Source organism: Amblyomma mixtum, chromosome 6 (genome assembly GCF_055824585.1).
Source record: "Amblyomma mixtum isolate Tamu chromosome 6, ASM5582458v1, whole genome shotgun sequence".
NCBI classification, from domain to species: domain Eukaryota; kingdom Metazoa; phylum Arthropoda; class Arachnida; order Ixodida; family Ixodidae; genus Amblyomma; species Amblyomma mixtum.
In genome coordinates this window covers 123,310,938-123,325,124 of record NC_143017.1, presented here as the reverse complement: position 1 = coordinate 123,325,124, position 14,187 = coordinate 123,310,938, and the positions used below count along the sequence as shown (strand labels likewise).

General features: G+C 46.7%; 1 protein-coding gene and 1 pseudogene across 1 annotated transcript; one reads left to right on the top strand and one right to left on the bottom strand.

Annotated features, from left to right (window-relative positions):
* The first annotated feature begins 3,110 nt into the window (after positions 1 to 3,110).
* Positions 3,111 to 5,151, top strand: LOC149340267 (uncharacterized). Its single transcript, XM_089550704.1, has 2 exons — positions 3,111 to 3,780; positions 4,483 to 5,151. The coding sequence occupies exons 1-2, from the start codon at positions 3,114 to 3,116 to the stop codon at positions 4,863 to 4,865; spliced, it is 1,050 nt and encodes a 349-aa protein (XP_089406830.1). The 5' UTR covers positions 3,111 to 3,113; the 3' UTR covers positions 4,866 to 5,151.
* A 445-nt stretch (positions 5,152 to 5,596) lies between these two features.
* Positions 5,597 to 7,708, bottom strand: LOC149340266 (uncharacterized; annotated as a pseudogene).
* Positions 7,709 to 14,187: the final 6,479 nt, after the last annotated feature.

Sequence of the window (14,187 nt, the reverse complement as noted above, 5' to 3'; positions counted from 1 at the left end):
AGTCTCTGCTCACGAAAGCAGGAAAAAAGAACTCGAAAGCTGTCTTGAAGATAACTCAACTGTTGGCTCGTCATTTTCTTTTTAGTTATTTATTTATTTATTTATTTTTATTCATTTATAGATACTGCGATCTAGTACAGATCATAGTAGGATGGGAAAATACAAAATACAATCATATAAATACACTCAAATTCATAAATTCATAAGTAAATTCCTCTAGTACTGCTTCATAATTACATGTCTGGAAATTTGAAGGCAGATCTTCCTGATTGCGTGAAGCTGGCGAGCACTAGGAGAACACGTCATGTACATGAGCAGTCATTAGCACCAATTTTTGCACGAACTAGTGGGTTTAAGAACAGTTTTTTTCCGAACACTGTCGCGGAGTGGAATGGCCTTCCTTCGGGTCTATGTAAGTCTAGAAATTTTGAGAAGGAGCTCAAGAACTTATTGTATGGCTCCTAGTATCTTGTTTGATGACTCTGGATTTGTGTCCTGTTTACTGACTCGCGGTGTTGTAGCTGATGCTCTTTTAGAAATTTTTTTAGTTGTATGCCCCTCCTGCTTGGGCCAACTCTGGCTTGCAGTATACTGAAATAAAATAAATAAACATTTGCAGGCATTTTTCAGACAGCAGTAAAGAATTATGATTAACAGTCTCGCTATTAAGTTTGTTCACATGAGTAATTATCTTTGTAAAAAATAATATTTAAAGCAGCTATTTTGCGCGTTCAAAGGGGTTATTGTTAGTGCATGCCTTTGTCTCGTGTTATAACCTGGGGAGTATGAAAAATAATTAGAAGTGTTAACTTTATAATGACCTTTTATAAGTAGAAAGAATTTATACGACAAACACGGTTGCGCTCAACGAGTGGGGATAACCCACTTCGCCTCACGAGCTCACTTACAGATGCACGGCCATATGAGTTAAAAAGAAATCTAACTACTTTATGCTGTTTTCGCTCTAATTTTTAATGTTTGTTAACATGAAAGGGTCCCAAATGATTACTTCATATTCTAGTAATGGACGGATGAGGGAATTGCACAACAATAGATGAACACTATGTGGGGATGACTTTAGTGATCACCTGAAGACAAAGAGTTTCCGTATTGAATTTGCTACTACAGCGTCTATGTGTTTTGACCACAAAAGGTTGTTAGTAATCCATAGGCCTAAATATTTATACTCTGCCACCTCTTATAATGATATGTTGTTAGCACCAGACACAAAATAAAGAGGCTATTTCTTGTGTGTAATTTTCATCTGTAATTTTCCTCTGATTGCATTGTTAGGAGATAAGCTAATTAAGTGTTGCCAAGGCGAAAAACGGGGAAGATATAAAATGGTAGGGTGAAAGTAAGAACACAAGTGCATAGCTAGTGTTTTCACGCATGTTTCTGTAACAGGTAAGGGAAATTTACCAAGATGTGCAGCATTGAAAGGAGCGGAAGAATCAATATTGTGCGACAAAAACAATAAACTACAACTTGACGAATGTAGTAGCTAGGCTATACAAACCAGAAGTTGTATGCTTAAAGGCAAATCTTCTGTGCCAAAGCGAGAACAAACAAAAAAGAGACAGCTGCGCTATGGTTAAAGTGCCAGAAGAATATTCGGAAAGCAGGAATGTCCGCCAGAAGTGCGACAAACGAAGGCAACGGAGACCAATACCAGAGACAGCGACAAGCAGCACGAAAGAACAAGCAGAACACCGATGGGCAATAAGAAAAAAATCATCCCCTAGAAAGTAAATCGACAAACGACAAGATAGAAGGCTAGGAGAAGCGGAGCTTTGGGTCCTAGAGTATGGAGAAGCGCCCGCACCATTCCACAGCTTCTGGGATCTTGAGCGCATTAGGGAGGAGGTCAGGCCGGAAGCGGGTATGTACTACACTGGGACGAAGCCTGCAATTACAGCGGCCCAGCGTCTGCACACAGGTGTGTGGGACCTCTCGGAGAGGTACGATTTGGCTCTCTCGATGGTACTGCACGTTTTGATTTTATGTTTAGTTTTATTTTTATTTTACTGCGCACACCTGAAGCTCTTCCCGGTAGGATTATTGCATTCCTGCCTTCACGGCTGAGAGGACGACTCTTCCTATTACTTTTTAAGCCGATGGTGCGCTTCGACGAGTTTTGTACGAGTATTTGTTCAGTTGTTTTCTTTTTTCTTTTGCTAATCCCCTTCGCTCGTCTTTGGAAATCTTCCTTTTGCACGAGACAGGAGCTTGCCTCACTCGTCGTAGTTTGTGTTTTCATCGTTCGTTATATCTGCGATCTTCGTGCTTTCTGGCAATTTCTCAATCTCGCTAGTAATTAAGACAGCGCAGGGAGCGTTCTGTGAAGCTCCCCGAAGTGGCTGTCAGTTTTCCTTACCATGTTTTTTTTTTCATCCTCCCTTTTGCTATCTGCTGACCTAGCACTTTCTATTTTACTCCACAGCTCTGATAAGACAGGGCGCACCTCATTATTGGACAATTACATTAAAATTTTCACATCGGCAGAGACCCACTCGTCACGTATAGACATTTGATCCCGGCGTTTTCAATCTGTACTGCATTCTGAAGCAGTGTTCAGCTGTGTGTATTTTATAAGTGCTTTCGACCTCACCTCAGCCAGGCTCATCATCATCAGTCGGACTGCTACACTTGCCTCGACGGTTTGACCCGCAATACATTTTATACTTGAGGCTTCTTTATATTTTCGCAATTTCCACTGTTATCATCAGGCTTATATTTCTGCAGTGTGCGTCAAGAAACCCACTTTGCTTTTTGGACACGTTATTACAACGTTACCGGAGGCGGTCGTTCAGACACCTACCTCTTTGGCCCAGGTAGCTTTTCCCACACGACAATACAATACTGGGCTTCTTCGATTTACCGAGCTCTGATAGTCCTCGGGCAGTTCGCGGTTTCCTGTCAGGCAGGAAGCTACGTCATGATCACGTGCGAGCGGTGCTGGCTGGCAGCCCGCGGGCAGTCAGCGCAGAGGGAAGAGGGGAGCGATGCCGCTCGAGAAATTTGGCGCGCTTTTTGTAGCAGACCAGATGTTGGAGTCTGATAGCTCCGACTGTGAGGAATCCGACGACGACGATTTTGGAGACACATTTGTAATGTGCCTTCTGCTTTCACAGTTGGAACGCAAGGACCGACACAGGGTGAAGCTGTATGTGGAAGAGGTTGTGCCGCGCTACTTGGACTTCGAGTTCAGGAAGCTTTTTCGACTATCACGATCAACCGCGGCGACTCTAGTGGACGAGTTCCAGCACTCCTCTTTCTACCCCGAAGGCCTAAGAGGGAGGCCAAAAATCGCAGCCGAGAAAACTGTCCTGATCGCTCTCACTTACATCGGGACCCAATGGGCGCTCTATCAGATCGCCGACAAATTTGATGTCAGCGAATCAACCGCCCACGTCGCCATAAACAGAGTCCTGGACTTTCTATGGTCTGTAAGTGGAAGGGAGATCCGCTGGCCGGATCGTGAAGAGCAGGCTCTCAACAAGCGGGCATTTCGTGCTCTGTACACTCGCCACGGAGAGCCTGTTGGCCTGCCAGACGTCATTGGTGCCATTGATGGGTGCCATGTCCGTATTTCGAGGCCGTCGGAATCGGAGGAGAGCTATTATAATCGCAAGAAATTTCACTCAATATTACTGCAAGGCGTGTGCGATGCGGACATGATGTTCACAGACGTGTTCATCGGATTCCCTGGGAGCGTTCATGACGCCCGAGTCCTACGGCACAGCTTCCTGTTCGAAGAGGCAGCTTCAAAATGCGAAGGTAAGTTCGCACTTTGTAACCTGAAAACTTAAGGGCGCTCTGTAGAGGCATTATGACAATAAATAGAAAAAAGAAAAAAAAAGCGGGGGTTTGGGGGGGTTTGCCGCGCATAATTGAGCAGAGTGCGAAAAAGGGCTTTAAGCTGTTTGTCACTTTCGTGTAACTCAGTTCCTGCTCTTCAAAATGAGTCTCGGGGGTGTCCTTTCTAACGCTGAGTTGATATTGTTTCGTGACCCCTCTCTCCGTCACAAGCTGTGTGTCAAAGTACAGATTCAAATAATATTAAAACATCAATACCTGCAAAACAAATCTCACTCTTTGGTCAGAGTGCCTACAAAGACCTTACACAAGGCTCAAATTTTTTTTGAGGTGGCGGGGAGCAGGTGTGGAACAGGTGTCAGCGTTAGTTTTTGGCATCACAGTTGGAAGCTTCTGAACTAAGGGCACAGAAATGGAAAACATAAAAAATTGATCTGCACAGGAACATGTATGCTACATGGCTGAGAAACTTTGTGGATCATCAGGACTGAGACGAAAACCTGTAGTAATATAGTTTCCTTTATCAACACGAATCTACAAAGAAAAAAAAACACATACCTTTCTATTGATTCTCTATGAGTGAACATATGCAGTTGTGATGTATGACATATACAGTAGTGGAGAGTACTTTATAGTCATGGTAACCATTTGCTGCATTTCCAGGCGGCTACCTGCTAGGAGACGCAGCTTACCCGCTCTTGCCATGGCTTCTGCCTCCATATCGCCAGACAGGAGCTTGGAAACCATGGATGGCTGCTTTCAACAGTGCCCATACTAGGCAACGAGTCGTCATTGAAGGCACCTTTGGCCTCGTCAAAGCAAGATTTCAGCGCTTGAATTACATTGACGTGTGGGATGTATCCAAGGCTGCATATGTTGTCATGGCAGCATGTGTGCTCCACAATATGGCAAGGCGCCGTGCTGACACACTGGAGGATTTGCCAGATACCACTGACATAGAGGCCGACGATGAAACCACCCTTGAAACACATGAAGCACCTTCTTTTGCTGTTGCTTTACGGGACAGCATAGCACAAAATCTATGAAGTGGTGAAACCAAGAACCAGGGCTTGCCAATTTGTTGAGCAAAATCTGCATGAACTGTGCCAGGTGACATTTTCAGATATATTCTCAAGACTGAGCCAAAACTATTGTGTGATATTTTTATTGAAAATGTAAATAATACTGTTTGAAGTCACATTGCAATGTAACTTGATTGCAAACAAATCAATGTAAATAAAGTTTGCACTAACATCTGTTAACCGGAACAATAAATAAAAATACACAACATCTATTATTCAGGAACAAGTTATAGAATGCTTTTAACTGAACACAGAACCGTTTAAAAGATCAACATGGGAGATGTAATGTTAGAGTACAGTGAATAAAGTTAGGCATTCAATAAAAGCTAGCAAGGTAACATGTACTTATGCCCCTGGAAAAACATGAAAAGTATGGAACTAAAAGTTAAATATTGCAATTCTTAACGTATGGGAAAAATAATTTAATTTATTGTTTCTACAATCTTCTGCGAGATCTTAGCACGGTGGGCAAACAATATAAATGACAGCAAATGCTGGAAACAACAATCCAAGGATGTTTCAGTAAAAAGGAAATTAGCAAAAAGCACGGACAGGAATGCAAAAATACAAAATTGCTTACAAAGTTGCTTCATTATGAAAACTAAACACCAAACAAATGCACAGAAATGATGTGAAGATGTTGTGAATGAGATTACTGTAAGCAATATACATCTTTGCGGACTAGCTGCTGACGAAGCAGCATGAGGTGAGCAGAGCAATCTCAGACACTTGTACAGAGGACGAAGAATGAGAATGAACACAGCGCTGTGTTCATTCGCATTCTTTGTCCTCTGTGTGTGTCTCAGATTGCGCTGTTCACCTCATGATGCTGTAAGTAATTATAAGCTACTCAACAGGCTCAACATTTGCTGTGGAGTGCCGACACTCAAATCTTGAAGCAAATTTTTCAAGAGCAGCAAGTCGCTCAACATGGGCCTGCCTGCGAGCAGCCATGCGGTCCTCATGCCTTTTTTGTCGGTTCAGCTCAGCTTCACGAAGGTGGCTTAAGAAGCCCTGCACCACAGCACGTGTTGAGTCCAGACGTGCCCTCTTTGCAGTGGTTGTTTCAGTGCGCAGTGGCTCTTGGAATGAGTTGTCAGGTACATCCCTGCCACCGGTGCATTGGTCTCCTACGGTTGGACTCTGCTGAACGCTCACGGTAGTGGGTTGCAGACATGATGGGCTGTAAATACACAGTGGCAATGAAAAAGGACCACTTGAGTAAAGCTGGCGTTAAATGAAAGATCTTGAACAAAACTGGCATTTCTCATGATCTACCTGTATAAATGTTTTACAGCTTCATTTAAAACCCTTAGTACTTCCTTAACACAGCACTGACAACAAATTTGGTTCGTGCTTTCTTCGTTTCCACATGATATGTTCGCTTACGAGATCCAAATCAATTTTTTTTCCCATGTTGTTTCGGTACGTTTTACCAGGCTGAGATGTAAACATTCTGGGTTGGTATAATAAAACGATTCCTTCCCAATTCAGTTCCATTTTTTAATTTCATGCCCTGAAGCGGCACCATGCGATAATCGTTGATTCTGCCTAGGTTATCACTCTGGCTCTTGAGGCTAGGCTGGCGTTACCATTATACTGAATTAAAACAGATCACATCAGTTTTTCTATGCCTGACGTAGGCTATACTTAAGGTTTATGTCAAAACCAGGTGAAACCAAACGAGCACGAGAAAATATTCAAGTCGCAAACGAGTGCCGCTATGTGACCTAAGTTCTCGAATTAATTCATGCGCATTACAAAGAAAACACGCAAGCAAAATCTGCCAAAAAACAGTGCCAGAAATTATCACTGCGAAAAGAAAAAATTGCCGGCTTACGGAACATTCGGCAGAAAAAAAACAAAAAAACAATCCCAGCATGGTTTCTCCGCAGTTTCTTTCTGCTGCTTCCACAAATATATAACTTTAAATAAAACCAGTGGCGCGGGAGTAAATTAAGAGGCCATAAACTTACTCAGTGTCTTGGGTCCGCGCAACCCCGGGCCCCAGCAAACACGGCGGGTTCACGGCGTGGCTCTTGTCCAGCAGCTCACTCAACTCCCTGGGCATAACAAATAATGAACCCACCGACATATGTTAGCATGCGTGTCAGTTTGTCAGGACTTTATATGTCAACTGGGATGAGAATCATAACAGTATACACTCACTCTTCAAACTCGCATGTCCGACGGTCATTGCCAGAGCGAGAGTTGTGCTCTCGCACTCGCTTGTATGCTCTTTCAAGCGTACGCCACTTGTTTTCAACTTGGCTAGGTGCTAGGTTGCCTCCGAAAACGTCGTTCAACCTGGCCGCCAGCAACTCCCACATCTGTTTTCTCGTCTTTAGACGCCTTGCCGGGTTTTCTTTAAATTCTTTATAGAGCTGGATCAGGACCAAAGTCTTCTGTCTCGGCCAAAGTTCATCCGAGGCGCTGTCCGAGCCTACGGCGGCTGTTTCCTGGCCGCTGAAGTCGGCGCTGTCCGAGCCTACGGCGGCTGTTTCATGCCCGCGAAAGTCGGCGCTTTCTGCGCCTGTACCTGCAGAGTCGAGAAGGGCAATCCGCAGTCGAACGCCACCTGCAAAATGTGATATGCTTAGCTAGTAAATGCGACAAGAAGTATATGGCACTTGGTAATGCGGTATTGTACTTGGAACTATACTACTATGGCAGGCGCATGCAAAGTAGTACGTACCGTCGGTGACATACACCGGCAATCCTTCTTCTATGACGGGCATGCCGTCCGGGCCAAGCTCCGGGTGCGCGCGCGTCTCGACTCCGTCGAGCAAAATTGTTTCGGAGGCCATGTCGCGCAGCTGTCCGCGTCAAAAGAAGGGAGCGAAAGCGCGCGTAAATTGGCGCGGATGTGCCAAATGCGCATGCGCTTCGTCTGCTAGCTTCTCAGGCAGCGTCGTCTGCTAGCTGCCGGCTCGTGTGGGTCCCAGCAGCTCCGGCAGTCCGCGGTGAGCCAGACGGGGAAAATCGAGTGCGCTTCCGGCAGGTTGCGGACTGGTGGGCGGAGCTTCGCGCCCTGCCGGAGAAAAACGAGCTTCGGGCCGGCGTCGTGGTGAGTCCGCGGTGAGTCCGGGACTGATAATCGAAGAAGCCCACTGTGCACAGCTGGCCCATTAAACGAACTTGGTTCGGTGCTTCTTTTTGCACTCTTTATTATTTGCGTCACAAGGCTTGGTGAATCTGCACAATTTTTGCAGGTTGTCAGGGGCGGAAAAAAAGAGCTTTTCTATTCACCAGTTGTATGATCTTTTGTAGGCGTTGGGATTACCGCAATCTGTAGTTTAGGGTAAGGCTGGGAGGTGATGGAGCCTTTTAAACAAATGCGGTTAAGAATGACTTCTCTGACAGTGAAGCCGACATCCATCCGGAAGTTTATGCAGGCATAGTCACTATTCCTGGGGCAATAGGGTTTCGAGATAACAATGGTCATGTAAATAAATCTGCGGTGGTAGTTAGCAAAAAGCGATTGGAAGATTGGTGTCTCAAAAGCAGAGAGGTGACATAAGGTTAGAAGTGTAGGAAAACGTATTTAAAGAATATGGCGAATTTTTATAACAATTTAAAACAAAGTGAAACAAAAATAAAGAAAAAAAAAGCCGAGCATGGTGGCAATTGCCACCACCCCGTTTCAAATACACCTGAGAACCCTCTGAAACTGCAACTTGCTGCACAGGTTTTCGGCTGTTGTTTTTTAAGGCGGAAACCTTTAATGCCTCATCGTTGTAAGCAGGAGCTGTCGACAGAAATGTCACGCTTTTCAGTTGGTCGAAACGGTCGTGACGTCACAGTGCGCGAATTTCAAACGGGGCCAATTGTACTTTGGCTACTAACCATGCAGCCAATTAAAGGGATCGTATAGTCACGGCCGCTAGATAAAAAGCGCAAAGCGAGCGCTTTGCATCAAGTGGCCGTGGTATAGTGATGCTCCAAGTAAGTTCGACTGAGTTTAGTTAATTGCTTACTTAACCAATTAGTCAAATTAACCTTTCTAGTCAGACCAAATAAATAAATAAAACCGAGTAAGAAATTGGCCGAGCTTTGGAATCGAACCCCGGTCTCCGGAGTGCGAGTCGCGCACGCTACCGCTCCGCCATGATTTTTTTTTTTATTTATTGCCTGACTTCGGCAAGAACCACAGTACACAAATACACTTACAGAGCGCAATGAGCAATAATTAACAACACTATCCGTCCGGGGGTGCGTGGCTTCATCATATTAAAACTCCTTAAGCGTCACCAAAGTCTCGACTCTTTCGAGCCACTCGGGAGCTTCAGGAGCAAGTTTCTGAACTTCAATATACTTATGCATGCACTCCCGAAAATAGATCCGTGCTGGCCGTGCATCAGGATCGCAATGATATCCTGCCATTCTGGAGCGCCAAATACAATGGAGGCCCATTAGCATAATGAGGTCGAATGGTGTCCCATCCTCACTCTCTACAGGCAAGTACCGAATACCATGAGCGTCGAGCGGAAATTCCTTTTTTAAAGTCCGTTGCAAGATGTCCCAAAAGTATACCCCCTCCCAACAGTGCAAAAAAAACGTGGTCTATTGTTTCTGGTTGTTTACAAATTAAACAATGTGATCCCCAAGGTAGAAATACCTGCTTCCTTTCCAAGAATTCCTTTACTGGTAGTGTTCCGGTATGTAATTTAAAGAAAAAAGTTTTTGCACTTGGCGGCACCTGCATCGCCTTCACACGCTTAAGTACGTCGCGTCCCTGGCCTCCATTGTATAAGGCCCTGTACATAGGTTGTGGAAGAACTACATCGCACAAATCTTTATACAACTTCTTCCTGCTAACAGAAGATAAATATTCATACGAAAATCGAACAGACAGGAATCGAACACTCGTGACAACCTCTCTAAAGTAACCAAAAATACGTCCCGAGAAACTTTCGGTTGTGACAACAAAGTCCGGCAGTGCATTTCCGAGCCTTAATTGGCACACAGTGCGCAAAAACGGATCGCTTACATCGCGCACAAAACAAAATCTGCTTACAATCTGCCGCAGAAATAAGTGTCCCAGACTCAGGCCGCCATCCTTCACCCGCCTAAACAAATTGGTCCGGCTGCAGCGTTCCCAGTCCGCAGCCCACACAAAAACGGCAAAGATCCGGTGCAGTCTCTGTACGTTCATCCTTGCACAATGCAACACTTGCATCACGTACCACAGCCTAGACATAAAAAACAGATTGCACACTGTGGCCCTTGCGAAAATTGAAAGGTGTCGCCCTTTCCACCTTTCCACCTTTTCACGCGTAGCTTGCGTCTGTGCTTTCCAGTACGACTCGCTATCGCGATAACCGTCCAGTGGGACGCCTAAGTACTTTACTGGGGTCGTCACCCAGGACACGTTTGCAAAATTGCCGGGCTTCGTTGGCCATTCTCCGTGCCACAACCCCAGGGACTTTGACCAATTCACTTTACTACCGGTGATCTTGGTGAATTCTTTTACGCATGCCACGGCCTCGGTTATACCTTCCCGGTTCACTGTGAACACCGCGACATCATCCGCATAAGCCATCAGCTTAACTTCTGCTGCCTGTAGCTGGAATCCTCGAATTTTTTCACTTTCCATGATATTCAAACACAACGCTTCAATGTAAATGCAGAATAGCAGAGGGCTGAGGGGACAACCCTGGCGCACCGAACGCTGCAGGCTAATGGGGGCCCCCAAACTCTTATTTACAATTAATCTTGTCGTGCAGCTCCGGTACGCCAAGGCCACTCCCTCACAAATAATGGACCCTAAATTCACATGGTCGAGTATGCAGAACAGGATATCGTGCGAAACACAATCGAATGCCTTCTCAAGATCTAGCTGAAGGATGGCTACACAGCTATTTGTGTAATCACAACATTCCAGCACACACCTCGCTTTATGAATATTGGAAACAATAGAGCGTCCCTTGATCCCACACGTCTGGTGGGGACCGACTATATCCTGAATTACTGACTGTAGTCTACGGGCTAAAATCTTCATGAACACTTTATAATCCACGTTTGTGAGGGCGATAGGACGATATGCTGTGACCTGCTTTAACTTTTCTGCGTCATCGGATTTAGGGATTAGCACTGTATGGGATTTACCATAAGACGGGGGCAATTCATTTTCTTTGTAGGCTTCGTTAAAAAGTGCTGTCAGTACTGGCACTATTTCGTGTTTATATGCTTTGTAAAAAGCGGCGCTTAACCCATCAGGTCCAGGAGATTTTCCCAGGTTCAAATTTTCTATCGCTTGCTCGACCTCCGACGCAGTTATCGACAGCTCCAGCATTTCTTTCTGTTCGTCATCTAATCGCGGCAAAGCGCCAAGAAACTTTTCCTTGAATGCGCTCACATCCACTTCTTGCTTTGCAAACAGCGCCTGATAATATTCAAGAAATGCCTGCTGGATATGCCCGCTTTCTCCAGATAACGCCCCGCCCCATTCAATCTGTTCAATGTGGTTTCGTTGAGCATGCGTTTTTTCCATTCCTAGCGCTCGTTTTGAAGGTGCCTCCCCATCAGCTATATCTTGCGCCCTAGCCCGCACCAGTGCGCCACGATAGCGTTCTTCTTCAAAGAGTTCAATCTTATTTTTTATTTTCCTAATGTCATCCATCCATTTGCCCGGCTCTTCGCTTTCTCTTTCGAGAAGTCTAGCTAGTAAAGATCTTAAATTGTCCTCCTCACACTTCTCCTCTTGTCGTATGCAGCTTGACCTTTCGATTGCTGCTATTTTTATTTGTTGTTTGCAAAGTTCCAACTGCTGCCATACTTTCAGTTCCCCGCTCGGCTTTAATTTACTGATTTCTTCGTTTACTTTCCTGCTAAAGATGTCGTCTGTAATGAGCTTATTATTTAATTTCCACATCTCCCAAGAAAACTGATTTCCTCGTTTCTTTGTCCCTATCCCACACTTCACTAAACAATGATCCGAAAATGATACCGGTACTACATTGTAGCTACTGCATTTTGAAATAACGTTCTGTGACACATAAATGCGATCTAGCCGTGCATGGCTTGACCGTTGAAAATGGGTGAGTCTCACACAACGCTCGCCTTCTAAACATTCGGCCACATCATCGAGGTTGCACGTGTCTATAATTTCTGAGAGTACTTCAGTGCTTCTGTCCCTAAATGCCCTTGCACTGGTTTTGTCACAGCCCCTCAGGACGCAATTGAAGTCACCCATTACGATCAGGCATTTCACACAACTGATGTGCTTTTGTACGCGTTGAAAAAACGCTATCCTCTCATCCACCGCATTTGGGGCGTACACACAAATGATGCGCCAATATGTTTTGTCGTACAGGAGGTCAACCAAAACAAATCAACCCGAAGGACACGCCGTATATGCCTGAACCTCAAGACCCGGTACATTCTTTACAAAGATGACACAACCCGCAGACGTTCCTACAGCGTGAGCGACAACTGCAAAAAACCTAGACGTGAAACGTCTCACCATGCTCCCGGTCTCCTCTTCCCCGTCAATTTTCGTTTCCTGCACTGCCAGGACGTCAATGTCGTGCTCAGTTAAAAGGCGGTACACCTGGCTCTGCTTCTTCTTACTTGCCATTCCCCTGACATTAAGTGTACCGACTTTCATGGGGAACGCATGAGCCATTTTAATGCAGAAGAAAGAGGCCGGGAACATGGTGCTTACCCTTCACGTCTAGCGCTTGGCTAGACGACATCATTGACACCGGAGCCATCCGGTGCTGGTGCCAGGCCTGGCAGCGGGGGCGGCTTGTCACGGGCTCTCCTCTCCGTCGACACATTTGATCGTGTCCGGATGGACGACCGCCGTCCTTGGGTCGTTTTTGCCGGCGGCTCTTCGACGCTGGGGGCTTCCGCCTTGTCGTCTTCGGTTCCGGTCTGGGCGTGTGGCCGCTTCGCTGGGGCAGGGACGCCGGTCGTGCGGGCGCCGCTCTGGTCAAGGTTCTCCTCGGTCAGAGTCGCTGGCTCGGTTTCTTGGAGCGCTGGCACGCTTACTTCACCGCTCGACGCCTCCGTCTCCTTTCTAGTAGGTTCTGCCCCTTCAGGCTTGCGTCCGGCATCGCTGCGTCCGGCATCGGCTTGCTGCGTACGACATCGGCTTGCGTCCGGCATCGAAGAGCCCGTCGATCCTGCTTGCGTTTCGGGTTCCTCTATGCCTTTCGCAGATTCTTCAGCCTCGACTACATCCATCAGGAGTTCCGCAGAGTCGTCTTTCGACGCCCCGCCCGTAGCCACCGCGTAAGTGCGGACACACTCATTATCCACGTGGCCGAACCGCCGGCATTTCGTACAGCGGGGAACCTTGCATTCACGCCGCACGTGGCCTGTACCATGGCAGCGCAAGCACTGCATTGGACGCCCAGGCGCTACGACAAGAGCCAACTCTCCGGCGACACGTACCTGGTGTGGCAGGTCATCCACTTTCAAGCCGGGCTTCAACTTCAGTAGGACCGTTCTTGTCGTTGAGCTCTTGTCATTGACGCCTTGTATCCGCCACCGCTCACGCGTAACGTCGGTCACTTTGCCAAACGCCGCGAATGCCGTCCGGATGTCGTCGTCGGCCACACCGTGAAGCATCCAGTGTAGCCGCAGCTTTACCTGCTGGTCTTCTGGGTCGATAATGAGGCAGCGGCGTTTCTTAACTTGCAGCTCGTTGAAGGCGAGCAACTTCTTTGCTGCCTCCGTGTTCCGCAGGGTAACCGCCCACACGTGGTTGATTTGGTACGCCCCCAACGCGACCACGTCGGGGAGCGTACCAGTCTCGGCCAGGGCGTCACGGAAATCCTCGACCCGGAACGGCCTCGCTCGCACGTCGCCGTGAAGAAAAACGGTGTTGAAAACAACACGTCCTGTTGGCAGTGTCGGCAAAATAATCTGGTAATCCTTATCACCGCAGTCATCGATCCTGTTTCCGCGGCCGTCAAAGGCCGCTATCGCTGCTCCGCTAGAGCCCATGACCCTGCGATCCGTTCAGCTCGGCTGCCGGAAGCAGCCATGCTTGCTCGATGGTTTGGAATGAACAAAGGTGCGTCTAGTGAGTACGGTGTCTTCGTTCGCTCCCATCTTCCTCCCTTCCCGTTACGGAGAGGTTCAGGTGTGCACCCAGATATGCCAGACAGATCCATTTCCTTTCCTCAAAAACCAATTTACTGACGAGCAAGGCGTATTTGTCCGCGTTTCAGATTGGTCCAAATTGTCGTGACGTCACGGCGCGCGAATTTTGACGGGTGTCCACCGAAATATGTGAGACAGTTACTGCGCAACTTCCTTTCCTCAAATACAATTT